The sequence below is a fragment of the Macrotis lagotis genome, chromosome X (genome assembly GCF_037893015.1).
Source record: "Macrotis lagotis isolate mMagLag1 chromosome X, bilby.v1.9.chrom.fasta, whole genome shotgun sequence".
Taxonomy (NCBI): Eukaryota; Metazoa; Chordata; class Mammalia; order Peramelemorphia; family Peramelidae; genus Macrotis; species Macrotis lagotis.
In genome coordinates, this window is record NC_133666.1 from 312,271,821 (window position 1) to 312,291,348 (window position 19,528).

Consider the following 19,528-nt stretch of genomic DNA (forward strand, 5'->3'; position numbering starts at 1 on the left):
AGTAAATAGTTTGCAGTTCTTTTGAGAAGTATTTATTTGTATTCTTAGATCATTTTTAAGGAATATTTTTTGGTGTAAATTCTCTCTATATTTAGAAAATCATAGTTAATCTTTTACCTGAATTTTTAACTATACCATTCAAATATTTTCTCCTAGATGGAATCTTATTGAAAGATAACTTTTAGGGAAGAAAATCAGGACTATCCCTCTGTAGATAGAAGAAATGATGGGAAAAGTTTCAGTCTAGAAAGTCTGTAAAATAGGCTAAGAATATTGGTGCTGCCTGCCTCCTAGGTAGTTATGGGGAAATTCTCTAGAAACCTTTAATTGCTGCTATAACATGAGCAGTTGGCTCGTCTAGTCTGAACGGAAGCTTGCGTACAGATAGCACCCATCTCCAATGTGGGGAACTCAGTGAGTCTGTTTCTGTATTGCTGGGTTATATAGCCCCCCAAGATTTACCTGTCTTGACTCAAGAGGAGGGCTGTCAGAGTAGAGGTGATGGTCCCCAAACAGCCTGAGATGGCCCACCAGGGGTTCTGGACAAAGAGGCCAAGAATGATGATGAGACCACTGAGAGGGTTGTTCACAAACATCACTTGGGATGTGCCCCTTAAGATCCAATCCAGGAACTGGAATACTGGAGACTTGTCTGAAAGAGGAAGACAGTTAGCCTTAGGGAATCTTCCAGGAATGCCAGGCTAATACATGCAAAGACATTATATTAATATATATATATATATATATATATATATATATATATATTTATAATTATATTGTGCCCTAATACTGAATTAGGTGCTTGGAAGGGAGGAGGACACACTGAAAGGAGATATTATCATTTCCCTTCTGACTAAAGCCATGGGTTAGCAAATTAAATCATTATTTAGGCTTAGGTCAGGGGATTGTCACCTTTCATTTTGCATTTTAGATGAATTCCTTCTCAGAATAATGTTTTTAAAAGATGCTGAGGGGTGGCTAGGTGGCACAGTGGATAAAGCACCAGCCCTAGAGTCAGGAGTACCTGAGTTCAAATCCATCCTCAGCCACTTAATAATTACCTAGCTGTGTGGCCTTGGGCAAGCCACTTAACCCCATTTGCCTTGCAAAAACTAAAAAAAAAAAAGATGCTGAAAACAGCTATGAAAGGATTTTTTAAAAGTTTATGAACTTTTTTTTCAAGTTCATAAAAACAAGGTTAGGGTCCTGGAGTTAAATGGATGTTTTGGTGGCAGAGAAAGATGGTCTTGGAATTAGAAGATCTGAGTTCTACCTAGGCCTCTCATTTCCATGGTAATGTCATAGAAGTAGAGCTAGAAGACACTCAAAAATGATCTCATTTTATGGAGAAGGAAAAGGAGGCCTAGAGAGATGAGGTGCCTAATCCACTATGGTCATAGAGGTTGTAAACATCAAAGGCAGGACTCAAACCCAGGTCTCCAGAGCCACTATCTGTGTGACCTCAGGTAAATTGCATCAATTCTCTTGGCCTTAGTTTGCTCACCCATCAAATGAAGGAATTGGATTGGACAGGTTCCCTCTACTAAATATAAATTTACATAAATTATATATATATATAATATTGTATTTACATATTATATGCACTTAATTATATTAATTTATAAATCCAACTCAAAATATAAATTAATGAAGGAAAAGGCATAAATAACTCTCCCCAGGAAGTTTGGGGACTTTTATGTAGATAGTTACAGAGTTCTTCCTGAAAGACTTTGATCCCTTTATTCTGTATGATTGTATGATTATGCATCAGAAACATCACTGTAGCAAGACTAGGGATTGTCTTGCCTTTTTTTCCTGGGTACCAGAAGGAAATGATCTCTTCTGGGGGGGACAATGAATGTTCGGATTCTTTACCTTTAAGTCCCTCTCCACATTCCTTCATTTCTCCTGTGATGTAACTGAAGGCTTTGCTGAGTCTTTTCCCACCAGTAATTAGGGAACTTTGGATCCGAGAGGTCTTGGTTATGTTTGTTTCCACCTTAATCTCAGTGTTATCCTCCATATTGTTGCTGAGATCCTGCATAGGAGAATGACAGATAGGCAATAAGTTTTCATATCCTGTAACTCTTTTACTGAAGCAGGGTATGATGGAAAACTCATTGGACCAAAAAATCAGGAAAACTCGGTACTGTCCCTTGTTTTCATCATTACTGTGTGTGTAGATTATCTTTCTGTGCCTTAGTTTACTCATATGTCAAAAGGGGATAATCTTTGCTTTCACTATCATCCAAGGTTATTGGGAGGGAGCATCAATGTTCATGAAGATGGTTTGAAACATATAAAGTGCCAAAAATGATATTTTGGGGACAGCTTTTGGGAGAGATAAAATGAGGGGACAGGAAAGGGTAGAGTGGGAAGAAAGAATTTGTAACTTTTTTTTTTTTGAAAGGGAAATGATAGAGGTCTCTGAATGACAATGTTTGTAATTGAGGTTTGATTTGAGTGGTGCTAAGAAATGATATCTGTTTGGATCAGATTGAAGAGCTGTGTCTCTCTGAATAGGTCACAAAGAAGAACATCTCAGATAGGACAAATGTTGGTAGAAAAGTGAGGCAGATTCATGTGTGAAAAGACCCTGGATTTAGAGGCAGAGAACTTAGTTTTAAATCAAACTATGCTTCTTTTGTATGGTGAGGACCCAAGGTAGAAGGAAGGAAGAAAGGAATAAACGTTTATTAAGTGATTTTATATTCCAGACCCTATGCTAAACATTTAACAAATATCATTTTATTATATCCTCACAACAGCCATGGGAGGTAGTTACTACTATTATCTCCATTTTATAGTTGAAGAAACTGAGGGTAGAGATGAAGTGACTTGTCCAGAGTCACACAGCTAATAAGTATCTGAGACTGGATTTGAACTCAGGTGTTCCTAGCTTCAGGCCAGCACTCTATCTGTTGTATAACCTAGCTGGTACCATAATAGAAAGACCTCTAGATTTATCTTCCTCTACTTCTTGCTTAACTTCCAACAAACCGTTTAACCTCTGTCTGTCTCAGTTTCCTTCTTTATAGAATAAAATATGTGGGGTAGGGATTATCATCTCTTAGTAATAATCATTAAGGTCCCTTTCAGTTTTGAATCTTATGAATAAATTTGAGAATTTTGAGAGGAGAAAAAGTTGATTCTGCCATATAGTATAGCCAAGTCAGAAATGAGCTCTTATCTGTTTTCTTTGACCATGGACAATGCACTACTAATCTCTGCACTATAGGCTACTAATCAGAGTCAGATTGACTAATAGGATCAGTATTAGTATACTGTTTTCCATCTCATGGGGTAGATTGTTACAGGCAAATTGATCCTGGGGTAGATTGATCCAAAGCCATTTCTGTAGAAACGAATGCTTTCTTCTAAGGTTCTTTCTTACAATTAGGCAATTTTAGTGAATTGAGCACTGGATCTGGAGTCAATCAGACCTGAGTTCAAATTTAGCCTCAAACACTTACTGGCTCTGGGACCCTAGGCAAATCACTTAATCTCTAATTGCCTCACTTTGCTCATATATAAAATAATAATAGCATTTTAATCCCAGGGTTATTGTGAGGCTCAATGATATGATATTTGTAAAGTACTTTGCAAACCTTAAAATACCATATAGATGTTATTGTTATTATCTTATCACAGCTCTGACAATTCAACAAGTAAGGTCCTTCAATAAAGGCAATCTAGTATCAGGAGTATAAGCTGGGGCCAAATTGAATGAATGCCTTTACCTAGAATGTTGCAAGTGTATATGCATTTGTATGAGTGTGTGTATATATGTGTGTGTGGATATATATATATATATATATATATATATATATATACATATTCTCTGACATCTTTTTTGTACGTTATATTGCATGATGTAATAGTGCATGCTGTCATAAATAGGATAGCTGTTTCTGAGACAGAATGACAGTCTATCTTTTGTTGCCTTTCCCAATTATTTTACAGAGTGAAGAAACTCAAATCCATCAAAGTCCAGTGACTTTCCTAAGGAAACTCAGCTTGTAAAGGGTAGAATTTGAATTTGAATCCAGGACTCAGTTGCTCTGTCAACTACCCTACCATTTTACTACCCTTGGAGGACTGATTCTGAGGCTTAATTAGCTTTATGATTATTAGTTAGATTATGATCATTAAACCTTTCAGTCTTGGTTTCTTTAGCTATAAGATAGTGATAGAATTGTACTCTTAGATATTTACTTGTACTTTGTGAAGTTTTGTTAAGTCATTTTCCAGTTGTGTTTAACTTCTCATGACTCCATTTGGGTTTTGCTAGCAAAGATGGTGGAGTGGTTTGCTATTTCCTTCTCCAGCTCATTTACAGATAAGAAAAATGAGACCCAACAGGGTTAAGTGACTTGTTCAGGGTCACACAGCTAGTAAGTGTCTGAGATCAGATTTGAACTCATGAAGAAGAATCTTTCTGACTCCAGGCTCATGTTCCATCTACTTTGTCACCTTGCTGCTCCTATGAAGTTTAGAAAACTATAAATGTGAGCTATTACTATTTGACAGACCATTGACCTTCAACTGGGTAACAATGACCTTAGGCTTATGTCCTATATGGCTTATATACCATAGTCTCAACTGAAAAACTAAAAAAACTTGAATTGAAAATTTCAATTGTGACTGAACAGAATGGTGATTATTCCTTTTGGAACTGGGAGCTATCAGTTATTCCCATTCTTGCTCTTAGTAACTTTATTGGCTTAATTGGTTGATGGTGGGGGGCAGCTAGGTGGCATAGTAAAAAGAGTACCGGGCTTGGAATCCGGAAGATTCATCTTTGTGAGTTCAAATCTGGCCTCACAAACTTATTAGATGTGTGACCCTGGGCAAGTCACTTACCTCTGTGCCATAGTTTCCTCATATGTAAAAATGAGTTGGAAAAGGAAATGGCAAACTACTCCAGTATCTCTTCCAAGAAATACCCAAATGGGGTCTTGAAGATTTGGCTGTGATTGAACAATAATTCCAAGACAGGAGCTACTTCTCTCTTGCTCGTTCTATGCTTTAAGAGGTACCTGTCAACACTCACAAGAAATTCACGTGTGGGCTTTCTGTAGGGATAAGGAAAATGATCCTTGCTTTGTCTCTCTTGGGATTCAGTTCTTCCAAATACTGGAGAAAGAAAGGAAAGAGAATGTTGGTAGGTTAGGACATCCCGAAACAAGTATTTGCATAGAACATCTTTTGGGCCAAGTTGGACTTATTATGAGAGGTGGGGTGAGGGAGAAATAGAACAGACCTGAGTTTAAATCCCAGACCTACAGCTTACTGTCTATTCTATGCCTCAGAGTCCTCATCTGTAAAAAGAGAATTTTTTCTACATGGTCTTATGAAAGTTTCTTCCAACTGTAAAAACTGTGTTTCTCCTATTCAGCTGTATGAGTTGGTTAGCTCACAACCTCTCTGAAGCCTTAGTTCCCTCATTAGAGGATCATCCTAAATGATAGTTGAGGTTTTCTAAATAATCTGATCCTACTCTGAATTATTTAAACAATTTGTGAGCTTGGAGGACATCTAGTGTGCTCCTAACCTCTCCCCACCTCTAATTTTGTTGTTGGAAAAACCCAGAGAGTTCTATAGGAGAGCTTTCTAACTCCAGGTACTTTCTATATTACCATGTAGGTCATTTGACTTTCATTAAAGGACTGAATAGCCCAGAGGGTGGTTGGGATTGAGATATCAAAATTTTAATTATTTGGGATCCCATTAACCAGAATGTATAATTAATTAATTAAAGAATTAGTTCCCCTATCACTCCCACCCTCCTTTGAGAAAGAGGTGGCAAATCACTAGGAGATTTAATGGAAATAGCAGCAGTAATAACCCCTCAGATCAAAGTTTGTTTCAGTCTGTTTCTTGGCTTCAACACAGATCTATCTATATCTCCTACCCCTTTTCTCTCTCCAGCCCCAGGGCTGAACAGTGATGCTCAGGAAGAGAACCTCAACACTCTACAAGATTCTCAATCATTAAAGACAGATTCAGCACACAGGACTTAATCAAGTGGATAAGACATTTTTGAAAGTTTTTAATAAGAAGTGTTGACACAAAAAAGTCTTTCTGCTCAATCCTAAATTACTTAGATAATACTCCCATTTCCCAAGAATTCTGATTCCTGGGTGTTTACCAAATGAAGGATAAAGAACTTGGAATTATAAGGAATGGTATAGTTGTGAGAGGTCTTGGGTCCAAATCCAAGCTCTCACAATTATATTTATATCACTATTAACTTCTCTGAACCTTAGTCTCTTATTCTGTAAAATGGAAGGACTGAACTGGATGGCTTTGAGGTCCCTTCTAGTTTAAAATCATTTTTCTAGCTTTTTGAATCTGTTCTACCTGTGGTCTGCTCCTGGAATAAGATAAGACAGATGGGTAATAAAACCCTGAGGCTTTGACTCCAAGTGTAATTATATTTATTGAATTTCTTAATGTGCTAATCAGTCATCAAACCCATGTGGAACAATGAGAGATCTGTTGGGATTTCTAAAATGCCCGTGATAACAATCTAACAGAGAAGTTCTTAGTATTACAGATTCATTGATCCTCTTGTCATCTATGTGTCTTTCTGCCAAATCAAGAAGATTACTGTTCCTACTAGGGTCCCATAGGGAGTTTTTTTTTTTGGACAGGATTATTAGGCTGGTAGAAAAAGAAATGTATGTGTAAATTATTTAGATTTTAGCAAAGCATTCTTCAAAGTCTTATAACTATTCTCATGGCAGAGGTGGAGAACTGTGGGATAGATGGGAATTTTGTTTCATTTCAGGGCTAGTTGAATAGCTGAACCTAAAGAGTAACCATTAGAGTTTGATAGCAATATGGAAATCACTCTCAAAGTATGATTCTTAAGATATTTGTATAGGGGTCTGTGTTGTTTAACATCTTTATTAATATCTTGAATAAAGGCCCAAATAGTAGATTCATCACATTTGCAGAGGACCCAAAATGCTGTTACAGATGAGAATTTTGGATTGATTCTAATAATATTAAATTTAATAGGGCTAAATTATCTTCTGAGTAGGATAAAAAAAGCCAATTCACAAATACATAATAAAGGAAGTATCACCACACCTCCTTTTTCCCCTAAAAATGGGGTTAGGGTTTGGTTGGATAAAGCAAAGGGGTCAAACAGGCAACTGAGGGAACAACCATCAGCAGCACTAGTTCTTAAACATAGTTAAATTGGAAAATATTTACAAAAACTAACAAAAATACAATATAATATAAATTTTATTTTAGGACTAGGTCAATAAGCAACCCATGGGGATCTTTATGTACAGATCAGTGGATCCCTTTCTATTTCAGTTTGATACCATTGAATTATCCCTTCCATATCATGACTTTCCCTATTGTGCTTTCAATATAATGGGGGTTAACATAAAAAAACTGCTAGAATTTTGAGGGAGTTTTGTGAAATCTGCAGATGACACAGAAAAAGTTTAGAAACTCAGAAAAGCATAATATATATATATATATATATATATATGTATATATATATGGCATTTTTGTTTAACACTGACCTACATAGAGCCTATGATCAAATACTTCTCTCAGATTTTATAATAAGGTATTGTAAACACCCCCATGAAGAAAAAGAAAAGAATTCAGACTTCTTCTCTGGTACAAAGGGAGGGTCAAAAAAATTTTATGAGGATTTTCCAGATTATGGGAATGCTGCATCCTTAACCTTCCACAATATAGAAGGAATAACTATATATTCAATGAATTGAAATTACAACATAGCAGAACAAAATCTAATGGGATCATAGGCTGCATTATAGTAAAGACAAAGGAAGGGATAATCTTCCTTGGTCTAATCTAAAATATCATTTAGACATTTGATTTTAGGAAGGACACTGTGGAGGCACAAAGAGGAGGAAAATTAGAATAAAGAATAACCTAGATATAATGACTTAGGAGTCTTTGCTGAAAGAGCCAAGGGCATTTAACTCAGAAGATAAAACTTCATAAGTGACATGATAGTTTTCTTCAGCTATTTGATGGCTTGATCCTTTGGAAGAGTAGAATTCTATTTGTTTTGCTTATCTACCCCATAGAAGTAATGGTTTGAAATTGCAAAGAAATAAATTTACTTAAAAAGGAAAAAAATTCTTTGTAATGAGAAGTGTTTTTAAATGGAATGGATTGCCTTTGAAGGTCATCATTGCTAGATGGGACCTCAAAGGCCATCTAGTCCACCACCCCCCCATTTTAAAAGAAGAGGAAACTGAGGCTTAGGGAAGTTAAATGAATCATCTATTATTTACAGCCATTATGTTTCAGAGGAAGGATTTGAATACATTTTTTTTTTTTTGTCAATTAGCTGTTGCTATTGCGTTGTGTCCTAGTCTTTGTGATCTCATTTGGGACTTTCTTGGCAAAGATACTGGAGTGGTTTGTCATTTTATTCTTCAGCTTACTTGTTGAAACTGAGACAAACAGGGTGAAGTTACTTGCCTAGGGTTTCACAATAAGGGTCTGAGACCAGATTTGAACTCAGAAAGATGAGTTTTCTTGAAATCTGACCCAGAACTGTAACCACTGAGCAGCATGGATGCCCTTTTTGTCTAAAATAAATTTAATAAAAGTTTATTTATTTCATTTTTTTGAGTTTAAGTATTACATTCCTGATTCTTTGGGTCCCTCTGTTGGTACAATTTGAGAATAGCAACATGTCCCTTATACTGTATTTTTAGAGACTATTTGGCTCTCTTCTCACCTTCATCTTATCTATTTGCTAAGCACCCAAGATTTTCAGTGGTAGGTAGCTTTCAAAGAAATTGAGATTATAGGAGCAAGGGGAAAATAGTTCCCAAGCTTTGTGAGGAAGTGAGACTATTGGCTCAATGGCTGTGTCGTCTCTTTTTTCCTTTGTATGTTTCCTTTCTGTGAAAAAGTTGCTCCTGGCTGTCTCCCCCTTCAGGCCCTCCTATTTTCTACTTATCTGCTGGAATTTCTTAGTTTTCATTAAGTTATTTCGTTTTTTATGTTTTTGAAAGTCAATGGGGTTAAGTGGCTTGCCCAAGGCCACACAGCTAGGTAACTATTAAGTGTCTGAGACTGGATTTGAACCCAAGTACTCCTGACTCCAAGGCCTGTGCTTTATCCACTATGCCACCTAGCTGCCCCTCATTTATTTCAAAAACAACCCTGATGCTGTTCCTATCTCTTAGTCTCTTTTCTATTAGGTTTGTGCCTAACTTTTTCAGGACCACTAAGTCCTCTTCTAAATTATCCCTACTTACTCTCATCAGAGACAGAATCCTGGGTCTAAGGGATCATGGAGGTGTCTTCCATTAACATACCTCGTGTGCTTTTATAGATCTCTTAGAATATTTTCTTTTCCTCTAAGGTGTTTTCATGTGTATTCCATTTGATTGGTTTAGATGCTGTCCTGCTTGGGTTTGGAGGGATACACTACCAGCTAGCATTTAGTTTGTAAAGCATTTTATATATGTTATCTCATTTAAACATCACAACAGCCTTAGGAGGTAAGTAGTTTTATTATTCTTATATTAAAAGTGAAGAAATGAAGATTGGATTTGCCCAGGGTCACATAGCTAATAAATGTTTGAACTCAGATCTTTCACATTATCTGTTGTGCCTCCCAGCTTCCTTATATGGAGTCAGAATGTTCCTTTTGAATTTCACTTAGCTAATTACTCTTTATGGGAACTTCTTCATAGAGTTGTGCACTTATTATCAAAACTATAATTTCACTGATTCAATGAATTCCAAAACCAGAAATTGTCCTCCACAAAGCCTTTCCTGATCTCCTTTGTTTTTAATCCTCTTTCAGCCTCCATCAAATTATTTTGTATGTGTTTTATTCAAATTTTGTATTGAGAGAGGTAGCTGAGTTCAAATGAAATTGACTGTGTGACCAAATGACTTCATCACTCAGTGACCTTAGCACCTCTCAGTTCATTTGTATTGATAGAGAAAATTTCTGCTTTGGGACCTCAAATGAATCAATGAAATCACAGGTTTGGTGATAAGAGCAAACCTCTAGCAACAAGTACAGTGATTGCAACATAATAGATATTTCATAAATATGTGCTGAGTTAGTATTTAGGTCTCAGTTTCCCCATCTGTAAAGGGAATGGTTTAGACTAAATCATCTCTGAGGTCCCTTTTAAATCTTCATCAAAAGACTTGATGTCTGATAGTGTGGGGCTTTCTTGACAGAGTTGATATAAAAATAGTTATTCTCTGTAACTGCTCTGACCAGGTCAGATCTGGGTACTGTGCTGATTTCTGGCTATCACATCTTAGGATACAAATACAAATGTGAGGAAGAGGACTCTGGGTATGGAGAAAGGAGCAATTTACTGAAGATTTGGATTCTGGAGAATTTAACTTTAGAAAACCTCCAGTGAACCAATTTCTATTCTTACCCCCCCCCCCGTACTTGAACTTGAAAAAACAAGAATGAGGAGAGAAGTGGAAAAGCTGATGAAGCGATGATCTCACCTTTACTTCTCCTCCGTATGGATGACCATTCAATGTGAAATATGCTCCGTTGTCTGGGCACAACAGCCTCCAGGCTCTCATCCACTTTTTCTTCAACTTTGGGAGGGTGCTCCTCACTGCCACCTGGTCAGGGGTGGAAGATCAGAGACAAATTCCAAGTAAATCCAAGTTGCTTTCTGAGTTGAGAGGGTGAAATCAGGGAGCAATGGGAAATGAAAATCAAATATGGTAGATGAAAAGGATGAAGTCCTCCTAGTGAGGCAGGATCACTGGACATGCCATCTCATTTCCGTATGTCTCTAACAGATACTATCCCACTTCTTTTCCTCTCTTGGTTATACCCATTTCTATGTGGACATCATTTTATGTGTTTCTTTCTCCAAAGCTTGGTGTCACAATGGAAGGAACTCTGGACTTGGCCCTAGAAAACCCAGATTTCATACCTGTTCTAGCACTTAGTTGACAGTGGCCAAGACCATGTAATCTCTCTGAGCTTTAGTCTTTTTATCTGTTAAAATTGAATTAGTGTTTACACTGCCTCCCTTACAGGATTAGCATGAGGACAATGCTTGTCAACGTTAAAGCACTAAATATGAATCGTTTTTCCTTGAACTCTGTCTCTGGTTGTTCATGATTCCATTGGTGTAGGGAACTTCTAATGAGGAAAATCTCCCTACCAATGAAGATAGTCCTGTTATATTCTTGGAGAATGGCCTGGGGGGTACTGAGAGATTAAGTGACTTCTTGTTCACATCATACAACAATTGTGTCAGAGATGGGACTCAGGTCTTCCTGTTTCTGAGTCTGACACTATCCACTATCCTACACTGCTTCTCTAATAGTCCCTTTCTACAAAAACCTTGATTTTGTCTGTCTATAGGTTAATTGCCCTACTTTCTTATTTCTTAAATTTGAACCATCCCACTTTTTTTTTTCAAGCCCAATGAGCATCTCTCCTCCTTATGTCTTTGGAAGGAATTCAATAAGTCTGGGAAGAAAGAAAGCCAGGATTATTCAATTGATTTAAATTAGTGAGGTGTAGTATTTAGGGAAGCAGAATCTTAGGCAGGTTAAATGGTGAGAATCAAAAAGTGAAGAGTTTTTTTTTTCTTTTTCAGTCTAACTTGTCAGTATGAAAGTAAAAATTCAGGGTTAGAATTTTGTCAAGGAGAGAAATATCAAAAAATAACCAGTCTTGGGTAGGTGTTAGTATCATAGTGACCTTCCCTTCCTAATTTAAGAGGGGGTGATGCCTGAATGGAATGGATCTCTTAAATGGAAATTCAAGCACTGGATGCAGGAGAGAAATTTTGATCGAATACTATCCCATACTATTTCATACTGTGGAATAATATCCCATACTCCACCCATACTATGCAGGTAACTGCGTACTTTGCCTACTGGTTGGCTGCTGCCTATTGGCTCAAATTTTTGGTTGTCATCTCTTGGAATTGTGGCTTAGGAACTATGATAGATTTATGTCATTATGCCTCTTTCTGAAGACCTTGGGTAACCCTTGCTTACTTATTTCTGTCCTTGCCCTTCTCATTGTAATCAACTATACATCATGTGAATTAATTTTATTATATGTCCCTAGGCCAACATGAATTACAAGTCAGTTAGTTACTGACTATCAACTGGGTTTTCCAGCTTCCAGCTGTGCAATACCACAGCCATGAATCAGGTTAGCTGCAAGAAACATTGGATTGTAACCTGTTACCTTAAATCCCCCAAACCATGGGAGCAATTCCACATTCAATACCTGTAGGCTGTCTGAAAAAATAATTTTTAATTTCACATTAATATATTGCTTTAAACCTGTCAAAGTTGCTGACAAAGTTACAGTCTGGGGATGGTAGGTATTATCCCCATTTAAGAGATGAGAAAAGTGAGGTCCTGCATCTGTTTTTGTCAACTAAATGTGAATCATCCTCTCTCTCTCTCTCTCTCTCTCTCTCTCTCTCTCTCTCTCTCTCTCTCTCTCTCTCTCTCATGGACTGCTCATGATTCCATTTCTCTAATGAGGAAAACCCCTCTACCAATGAAGATAGATACTGTTCTACAATCACATTTTTGGATAATGGTATTAACTTGCCCAGGGCAGAATTCATGAGACCTATGAATACACAGGAATAGGGACAGACCTGTGATTTCATAGATGTCAGCTCCCCACCTGAGGAAACTCCCTCTAGGAGGTACCTTCTTTTCTAGTTATAATCTTAGAGAGTTAACTAGAGTTCAGAGGGGTCACACTTCAATTCAGAGAGATTGAACTTGAACCTAGGTCCTCCAGCTTTGAGGTCTGCCTTCTCCATTAGGCAAGATTGCTTCTCTTGTATATAAAGCAATGTATAAATATATATAAGCTATTTTCATTTTTATTAGGGCTGGTAAAATTCCTCATTAACCCCTAGGATAGGACTTTGCACCTAGAAATTGTTCACATTCTTCTCTATTTCCTGGAATTGAGGGTGAGTCTTAATAGTTCAGGAATTTCTTGACTTGAAGCATGGTGCTCCTCCCCAAAGAAGCCTCATTAGGTGCCCTGATGCAGGGGGTCCTATGCTGGATGTCATTCAGGTCCAGTCTAGGTCATGGTACCTGCCCAGGAGGCTCACTGAGTGCCACTGTTTTCCCAGGCCAGGGTCCAGTGATGCTTACAGGTAAGGGAGAGGCAGTTATGAGTGATAATGATTTGTTAAGAAACAATTTTCCGGAAGAGTAGCCCTCCCACAATAGCCACACCTGACCTGACTTATAGCGGAGACCCTGTGAAATGCCAACCATCTAGATGCTAAAGGTGAGAAAGGCCACTCTGAGACTTGTAGAAAAACACAGACCACAGCAGAGGTTGTGCTGCCTTCCCTTTTGTAACTTCTAAATGGTTTCTTTTGATGGAGGAAAAAAGATCCTTTAGATGAGACAAAGGGTTCAGATTTTCTTTGCTAAAAAGCCATCTTTGCAGATAGGCCACAAGTCTTGTTACTGAGTTTTCGATGTACCTCTTAAAAACTTATCTCCTAGGGTTGCTTTCTTTCAACTCCACATCATTTATTAGAGAGAAGAATGTAGAACTCACACTGTGGAAAATCTATGTAGCTACATTTTGACCCATTAGTCACGCCCTCAGCATCATCTCCCATGCCTCAGAATCTCTTTCAACCTCCTTGCCCTCTGCCTTTGCACACTCACATTCAATCCAAGGCAATTTTCTCAGCATTAAAAAGATAGCTGCCATATTTTCCTTCTGAAGACACAGGTCTAATAAGGTCACTCCTTTGCTCAAAATCCTTTAGTGACTCCCTATGGTTTATATGATAGAATATATGCTACTTAGGCTGGGATTTATGGCCCTTCTCAGTTTGGCTCCTATTTACCTTTTATGATCTCATTTCATGTTCCTCTTATTCATATACTCATACCTTTCTAGCTTTTTTCCTCCTTATATTCTACTACAAACTCCATGAGTAGTGTGTTCCTTAAATGTGTCTTGTTCTCTCCTGCCTCCATGTATCCATGCCTGCTGCCCATGTGTCTAGAATATGCCCTCTCTTCATCTCTGAGAATCAAGATATTTCTCTTCTTTTCAGGCTAAGGTCAGGTACTACCTTCCCCATAAAACCTTACTTATTTTTCAGAATATCATAAAATCATAGAATGCTAGAACTGATAGGGAACATAGAGATCATCCAAACCAGTCCTTTCATTTTACAGATAAGGCAACTGAGGCTCAGAAACAGGAAGTACTTGACCAAGGTTATGCAACTAGTCAGTGGCAAAGCATTGATCCAAGTTTCTGAAGGATGTTGCTATTCAGTTTTTTTTTCAGGTGTGTTTGCCTCTTCAAGACCTAATATGAGGTTTTCTTGGCAAAGATACTGAAGTAGTTTCAGATTTCCTTCTGCAGCTTATTTTACCAAAAAGGAAAATTAGACGAATCGAGTTAAGTGACTTGTTCCAAGTCACATAGCTAGTAAGTGTCTGAGTTCAAATTTGAACTCAGGAGGATGAATCTTCCTGGCTCCAGACCCATCATGCTATCTTCGTACTTGCCCCTTCTGTAGGACATGCTGAAATTTTAAACTAAGATTGATCTGATCTTTCCTAGGAGAAACAAAGGAAACAGGTGGAAAAGAGCCCCATGAAATCCCTAGAAAATTCAAGAAGAGGGAGTCCTGAGGAAAGAGAGAATGGAAGATTTGAGTCATATCAGCATGAGCACAAGGAGGTGAATTATTTTAAATCATTGCCATCTAATCATTCATTAGCCAATTCTCAGTCATTGTTCATGATAATCCACATCACTATATTAGATTTATTCACAAATCTTATTAATATAAGAATTTATCAAATAGTTTCTCCATTAAAAACCTTTAAGGATAGAGGCAATATTGTTCTCCATTTTGCAGATGATAAAACAGAAGTTTAGAGAATTTATATGACTTTACTCACAGCAGAGAACCATTAGAAGCAGGACATCTGACTTTGGCTCCATTAATGTTTGTGCTTCATTTTCGAAAAAGACACATATCAGGGAGGTGATGCCATGACAAAAACAGGAATTGGATTTGAGTGATCAGATGCTGTGCTAATTACCAGCCTTACTTTCTCCTCCAAAGTCATCTGGGTCCAGTGGCAGATATGAATCAGGATGACTAGAGATGACCCTGGATGCAAGCCAGATGCCCAAGGTCACACAGTGTTGAGTCTCTGAGACTGGATTTGAATTCCTGTTCTCCAGACTTCAAGGTCAGTGTGCTATCCATTGTGCCACCTGCACCTTTTCCCAGGGCTGCTCACCAGTAGACTAATTGGTTGGATTGATTTTAATTTCCTTTTATATGCTATGCTTACTGGAAGGAATGGAGTAAAGGAAGAGAAAGGATTTTCAAAATATATAACCAATCCATCATTAAATGCTATCAATTTTACCTTTGATATCTCACATATCTGTTCCTTCCTCTCTATTCTCACTGTCATGACTCTTGACCCTCAGCTTCTTGTATTTGCATTTTTAGAAAAAAATTTCTTATTTTTTTTAGGTTTTTTTTTTTTTTTTTGCAAGGCAAACAGGGTTAAGTGGTTTGCCCAAGGCCACACAGCTAGGTAATTATTAAGTGTCTGAGACCGGATTTGAACCCAGGTACTCCTGACTCCAGGGCCAGTGCTTTATCCACTACGCCACCTAGCCACCCCAAGAAAAAACTTCTTGATCAAATTCTCTGTCTCTTCTCTCTTCAACATAAACCTCATACTGTCAGACTCCTTATCCTAAAGCACAACTTTTATCCTATTCCTCTCTTGCATAGGAAGTTAAGATGATCTCCAGATCATAAATTTCAATTACTTCACCCAGGTTTCAAATCACCTTTCTCCACTAATCTGTTTGCACTTGATCTACCCAAATTGCTCCCAACTCTTCTTTTATACAAACCCTTCAATTCCATCAGGCAGGTCTCTTCACTGACATGGTAAGTCCTGTCCTACTTTTATTCATACCTCCATCACCTTATAACCTGATCCAACCTAACTGCCATCCACAGTAATCTACATTTCATTGCCACTTAGAATCAAAGACTTTTTAGAGTTGTAAAGCACCCCAAAGATCATCTATTCCAATCCCAAATTAAATTGGGATTTATTTTCCCCTGTTCAATATATTCAATAGGTGATCACTTCACGTTTGTCTAAAGTCTTCTTGCATCAGTTTACTCCTTTACTCTGAAGGCTGACATTTCTACTTCTTCCAGTTGTTAAAAAAAATCTGTGGTATTGGCTTAGAGTCAGGACTTCTTTCTTCAATGCTGAATTCTTCACCAGTAATTTTTATGTTACCTTTTTCACCTCAGATAATCAGCTCTTTCAGAGCTGTGTCTTCTTTTGTATTTCGTCATAGAACTTACTACAGGATAGGACCAAAAAAGTGTGTATTTGAGTCTTCTAACATGGAGATCAATATTCCTATTTTGCTCTACTTCCACATTTTCTAGGAGAGAAAGTGTGTAAATCATTGAAATTGATGAATCATTCACAAATCTAGTTTAGCCAGTAGTCAATATTCAATACATCAAATGGAGCCCTTAAAAATTAAATATTGTAAATTTTTAGAGAGTAAAAGACAAGATATTAGCACTGGAAATGACTTTAGAAATCATCTCATCCCAACTATTTATAGTACAGGTGTGGGGAAACTGAGGTCTAGAAAGGTGAAATGATTTGCCTGAAGTCAGAGAGCTAGTTAGGAACAGAACTGGGAACACCCAAACCCCAAGACTTCTAATTCAGTTCTTTCTATTAAATCATGATATGTACACAATGATTAGAACATGGTACCCAGTTACAATCTTGCAAATCAATGATGGATGCAGGGACCAGGTCTTTTAATAAATCCTTAGCATGGAAGGTACAGGTTGATTGGGCTTCAGAGACTTTCTAGATTAAGCAAAGAGGAAGACAGGAAGGGGGAGCACTTATGGTATAGTTAACATTTAATTCACAGAGACCCTGGGGATCTAGAGGACTGCTAAGGATTTAAAACACTTTAGAAGAGATCGAGAAGTAACCTAGTCCCTTTGAAGCCTCTAGTGCTCACTCACATACATCAAACTATGAAACATCATAGTGAGACAGGGGGTCCAAAACCTAGGTCCTAATCTAAGTTCATCATTATCTATCTGTGAGAAGCTAGATGAATTATGTTACTTTTTTAAAAATTTTTTTGCAAGGCAATGGGGAGGCCAGATTTGAACTTGGGTTCTCCTGATTCCAGGGGCAGTGCTCTATTTATTATGCCACCTAGCTGCCCGAATGAATCACTTTACTACTCTGAGACTCAGTTTCCTTTTTTGTAAAATAATAACAATAACAACAGCAGCATTAATAATAGTTAGCTAGCATTTATATCGAGATTACTACATGCCAAGCACTTTACAATATCTCATCTGGTCTTCATAACAGACTTGTGATGTAGGTGTTAGTGTTGCCCCCTTTTGCAGGGAAGGAAACAGTCCAGGTTAAGTGACTTGCCCAGGGTCACATAACTAGTTAATATCTGAGGCTGAATTTTAACTTGGGTCTCCTCGACTCAAGAGCTCAAAATTCTCACCCAGTTCTCAAACTCTGTGGTATGTGATTTTCCTTGAAGTCTACAAGTTCCCAAGGCTCAAGATTTTTTAAGATGTAGCTCATTGAAAAAAGGAAATAGGAAGAAACAAACCTTTCTCCTTCCCTTGCTGGTGAGTTGGAGTGTCCTGGAAGGAAGTGAATCCTTTCTCTGTCCTGACACCTCGTCCTTGGACTCCCTTCAGCAAGAACCACCCGACTGTTGGGGTTTTGGGGCTGCTACTTCAGCACCTTTCCCCTCAGTTTCCAGCACTCACTTTTCAGATTCTTTCTCCCTAGACTCTCATCCTCTTGCCCCTGAATCACCTTATCTCATTCTCCCACTTAGTTTCTTAAAAGTCTCCTTGCATTCCCTAAATTCATGCCTGGAGCATTTCTGCCAGTGGGTGTTGGGTACCATGGAGAAGGAGAAGGAAGAAGACCACAGGATGGAGGAAGAGAGGAAAAAATGTTCTCTTTACAATTCACTGGCTTGCTATTGATTTTGTCTCTCCCTTTCTAGTCTTCCTGTCAAGTGACAGTTTCCTAAACTCCCCTGGCACTGTAGGCTTTTGTTACCATGGTCTCCCTATTGGTACAATTCACCAGGTTAGCTGGGGCTAGCAGCTTTTCTTAAAGGGGTAGTGCCTTGATGCTTCAGTGTGATGAGCATCCCCTGCTAATACATTACCTCCTGGTTGCTCTCTTCACTAGCAAAAGGTTTCAGGATGATGCAGGTCCTAATAATTGTCTTGAAGGCTCCTGCTCTCTCTTTCCACCTAAGGCGGGGCGGGGGGGGGGGTCAATATCTAGCCTCAATAAGCTCCTTTAGTTCCTTTCTTTCGGCAGGAAACAGTCTCCTCCCCAGGGAAATTCCTATCCCTAAGGTGCCTTGAACCTAATGCTGTGGAAAATTTCAGCCCTCTCCTCTTTCTGAATATTGCTATCCCTTCTTAAAGAGAGCTGTCCAGGATGCTAGACTCCTGCAACTTTGCAGATGAAGCTTCCGCTATGAGCTCCTGATGGGAATCCAAGTCCTCTACCTCAAGAGACAATGTCCCAGAGATCTTTATATCAGGGAAGTTCACCTTCCCAAGTCCCAAAAGGATGCTTGGGCATGCTAGGGATTTTGAATTGAGGCCCCAATCTAAACACACTTTGTTTGGTTTTCTGGGCTCTATGGGGCTACGCATCAGCTGCCTAGGGCCTGGGAACATGGCAATAATCAGGAACAGGGTGGCCCACCCAGGTTTGGAGATTTGGAATTAGACACACCTGAGCAGATAACCTCTGAGCAGGCCCAGCTGACGTCAAAGTCCCTTCTCCCATCTCACTGGTGTGTGTGTGGAATAACTGAGGAGAGGGAGCTGGGCATGGGGGACATTCCATGGAAAGAAAGAAAAATAAATAAACTGGGAGGACCTAGAGCTGATCTGGCAATCCAAGGAAAGGAGGAGAAACTGTATTTAGTGTTGGACTGGCTTCCTTAGACAGTGACAAAGATGGCAGCTTCTTCCATGTCATTTATTCTAGATCTGAAACCATTTCTCAGGGGCCTTGAGTCTTTACTTTCCTAGTTATTTTGAAGTTCACAGAAGAATCACCCTGCTTAGTTAAGCTCAAAACAGAATTCCTTCCTTCTGTCTTTGCTTCCATTTTTCTAATGGCTTCAGTATTTTTTGTCCAACACTTACAGCTTCATTCCAACTCATTTCTGGAGCCTTATATGGAAAATGAAGTGGGTCAATTTCCCAGTTGCCTTTTAATTAGTCCAATCACTCCCAGTGACTCTGGGATGCTATCTGTGAAAGCTCTTAAGTTTTCTGAAAAGACCAGAAAGAACTGCCTTTAGAAAAGTAATCTAGAAATTTCCAAAGGATTGAAAGATTCTCTTCTTGGACTGAAGAAAACAGGGCTGTAAATAGCT

The 19,528-nt window shown here is 38.3% G+C and overlaps 1 protein-coding gene across 3 annotated transcripts in view; it reads right to left on the minus strand.

The window, feature by feature from the left end:
- Nucleotides 1-19,528, minus strand: part of SLC14A2 (solute carrier family 14 member 2) — a 68,575-nt gene that overhangs the window by 17,639 nt on the left and 31,408 nt on the right. The window contains exons 10-14 of one of the 3 annotated variants that reach the window (XM_074202344.1): nt 13,003-13,032; nt 10,501-10,596; nt 5,054-5,136; nt 1,876-2,038; nt 463-652 (exon numbers count right to left, since the gene is read on the minus strand). In XM_074202344.1, the coding sequence (XP_074058445.1) occupies nt 463-652; nt 1,876-2,038; nt 5,054-5,136; nt 10,501-10,596; nt 13,003-13,032 (562 nt within the window). Of the gene's footprint in view, nt 1-462; nt 653-1,875; nt 2,039-5,053; nt 5,137-10,500; nt 10,624-13,002; nt 13,033-17,716; nt 17,833-19,528 lie in introns of those variants that run through there. The other 2 variants (XM_074202345.1, XM_074202343.1) reach the window with 2 other exon arrangements.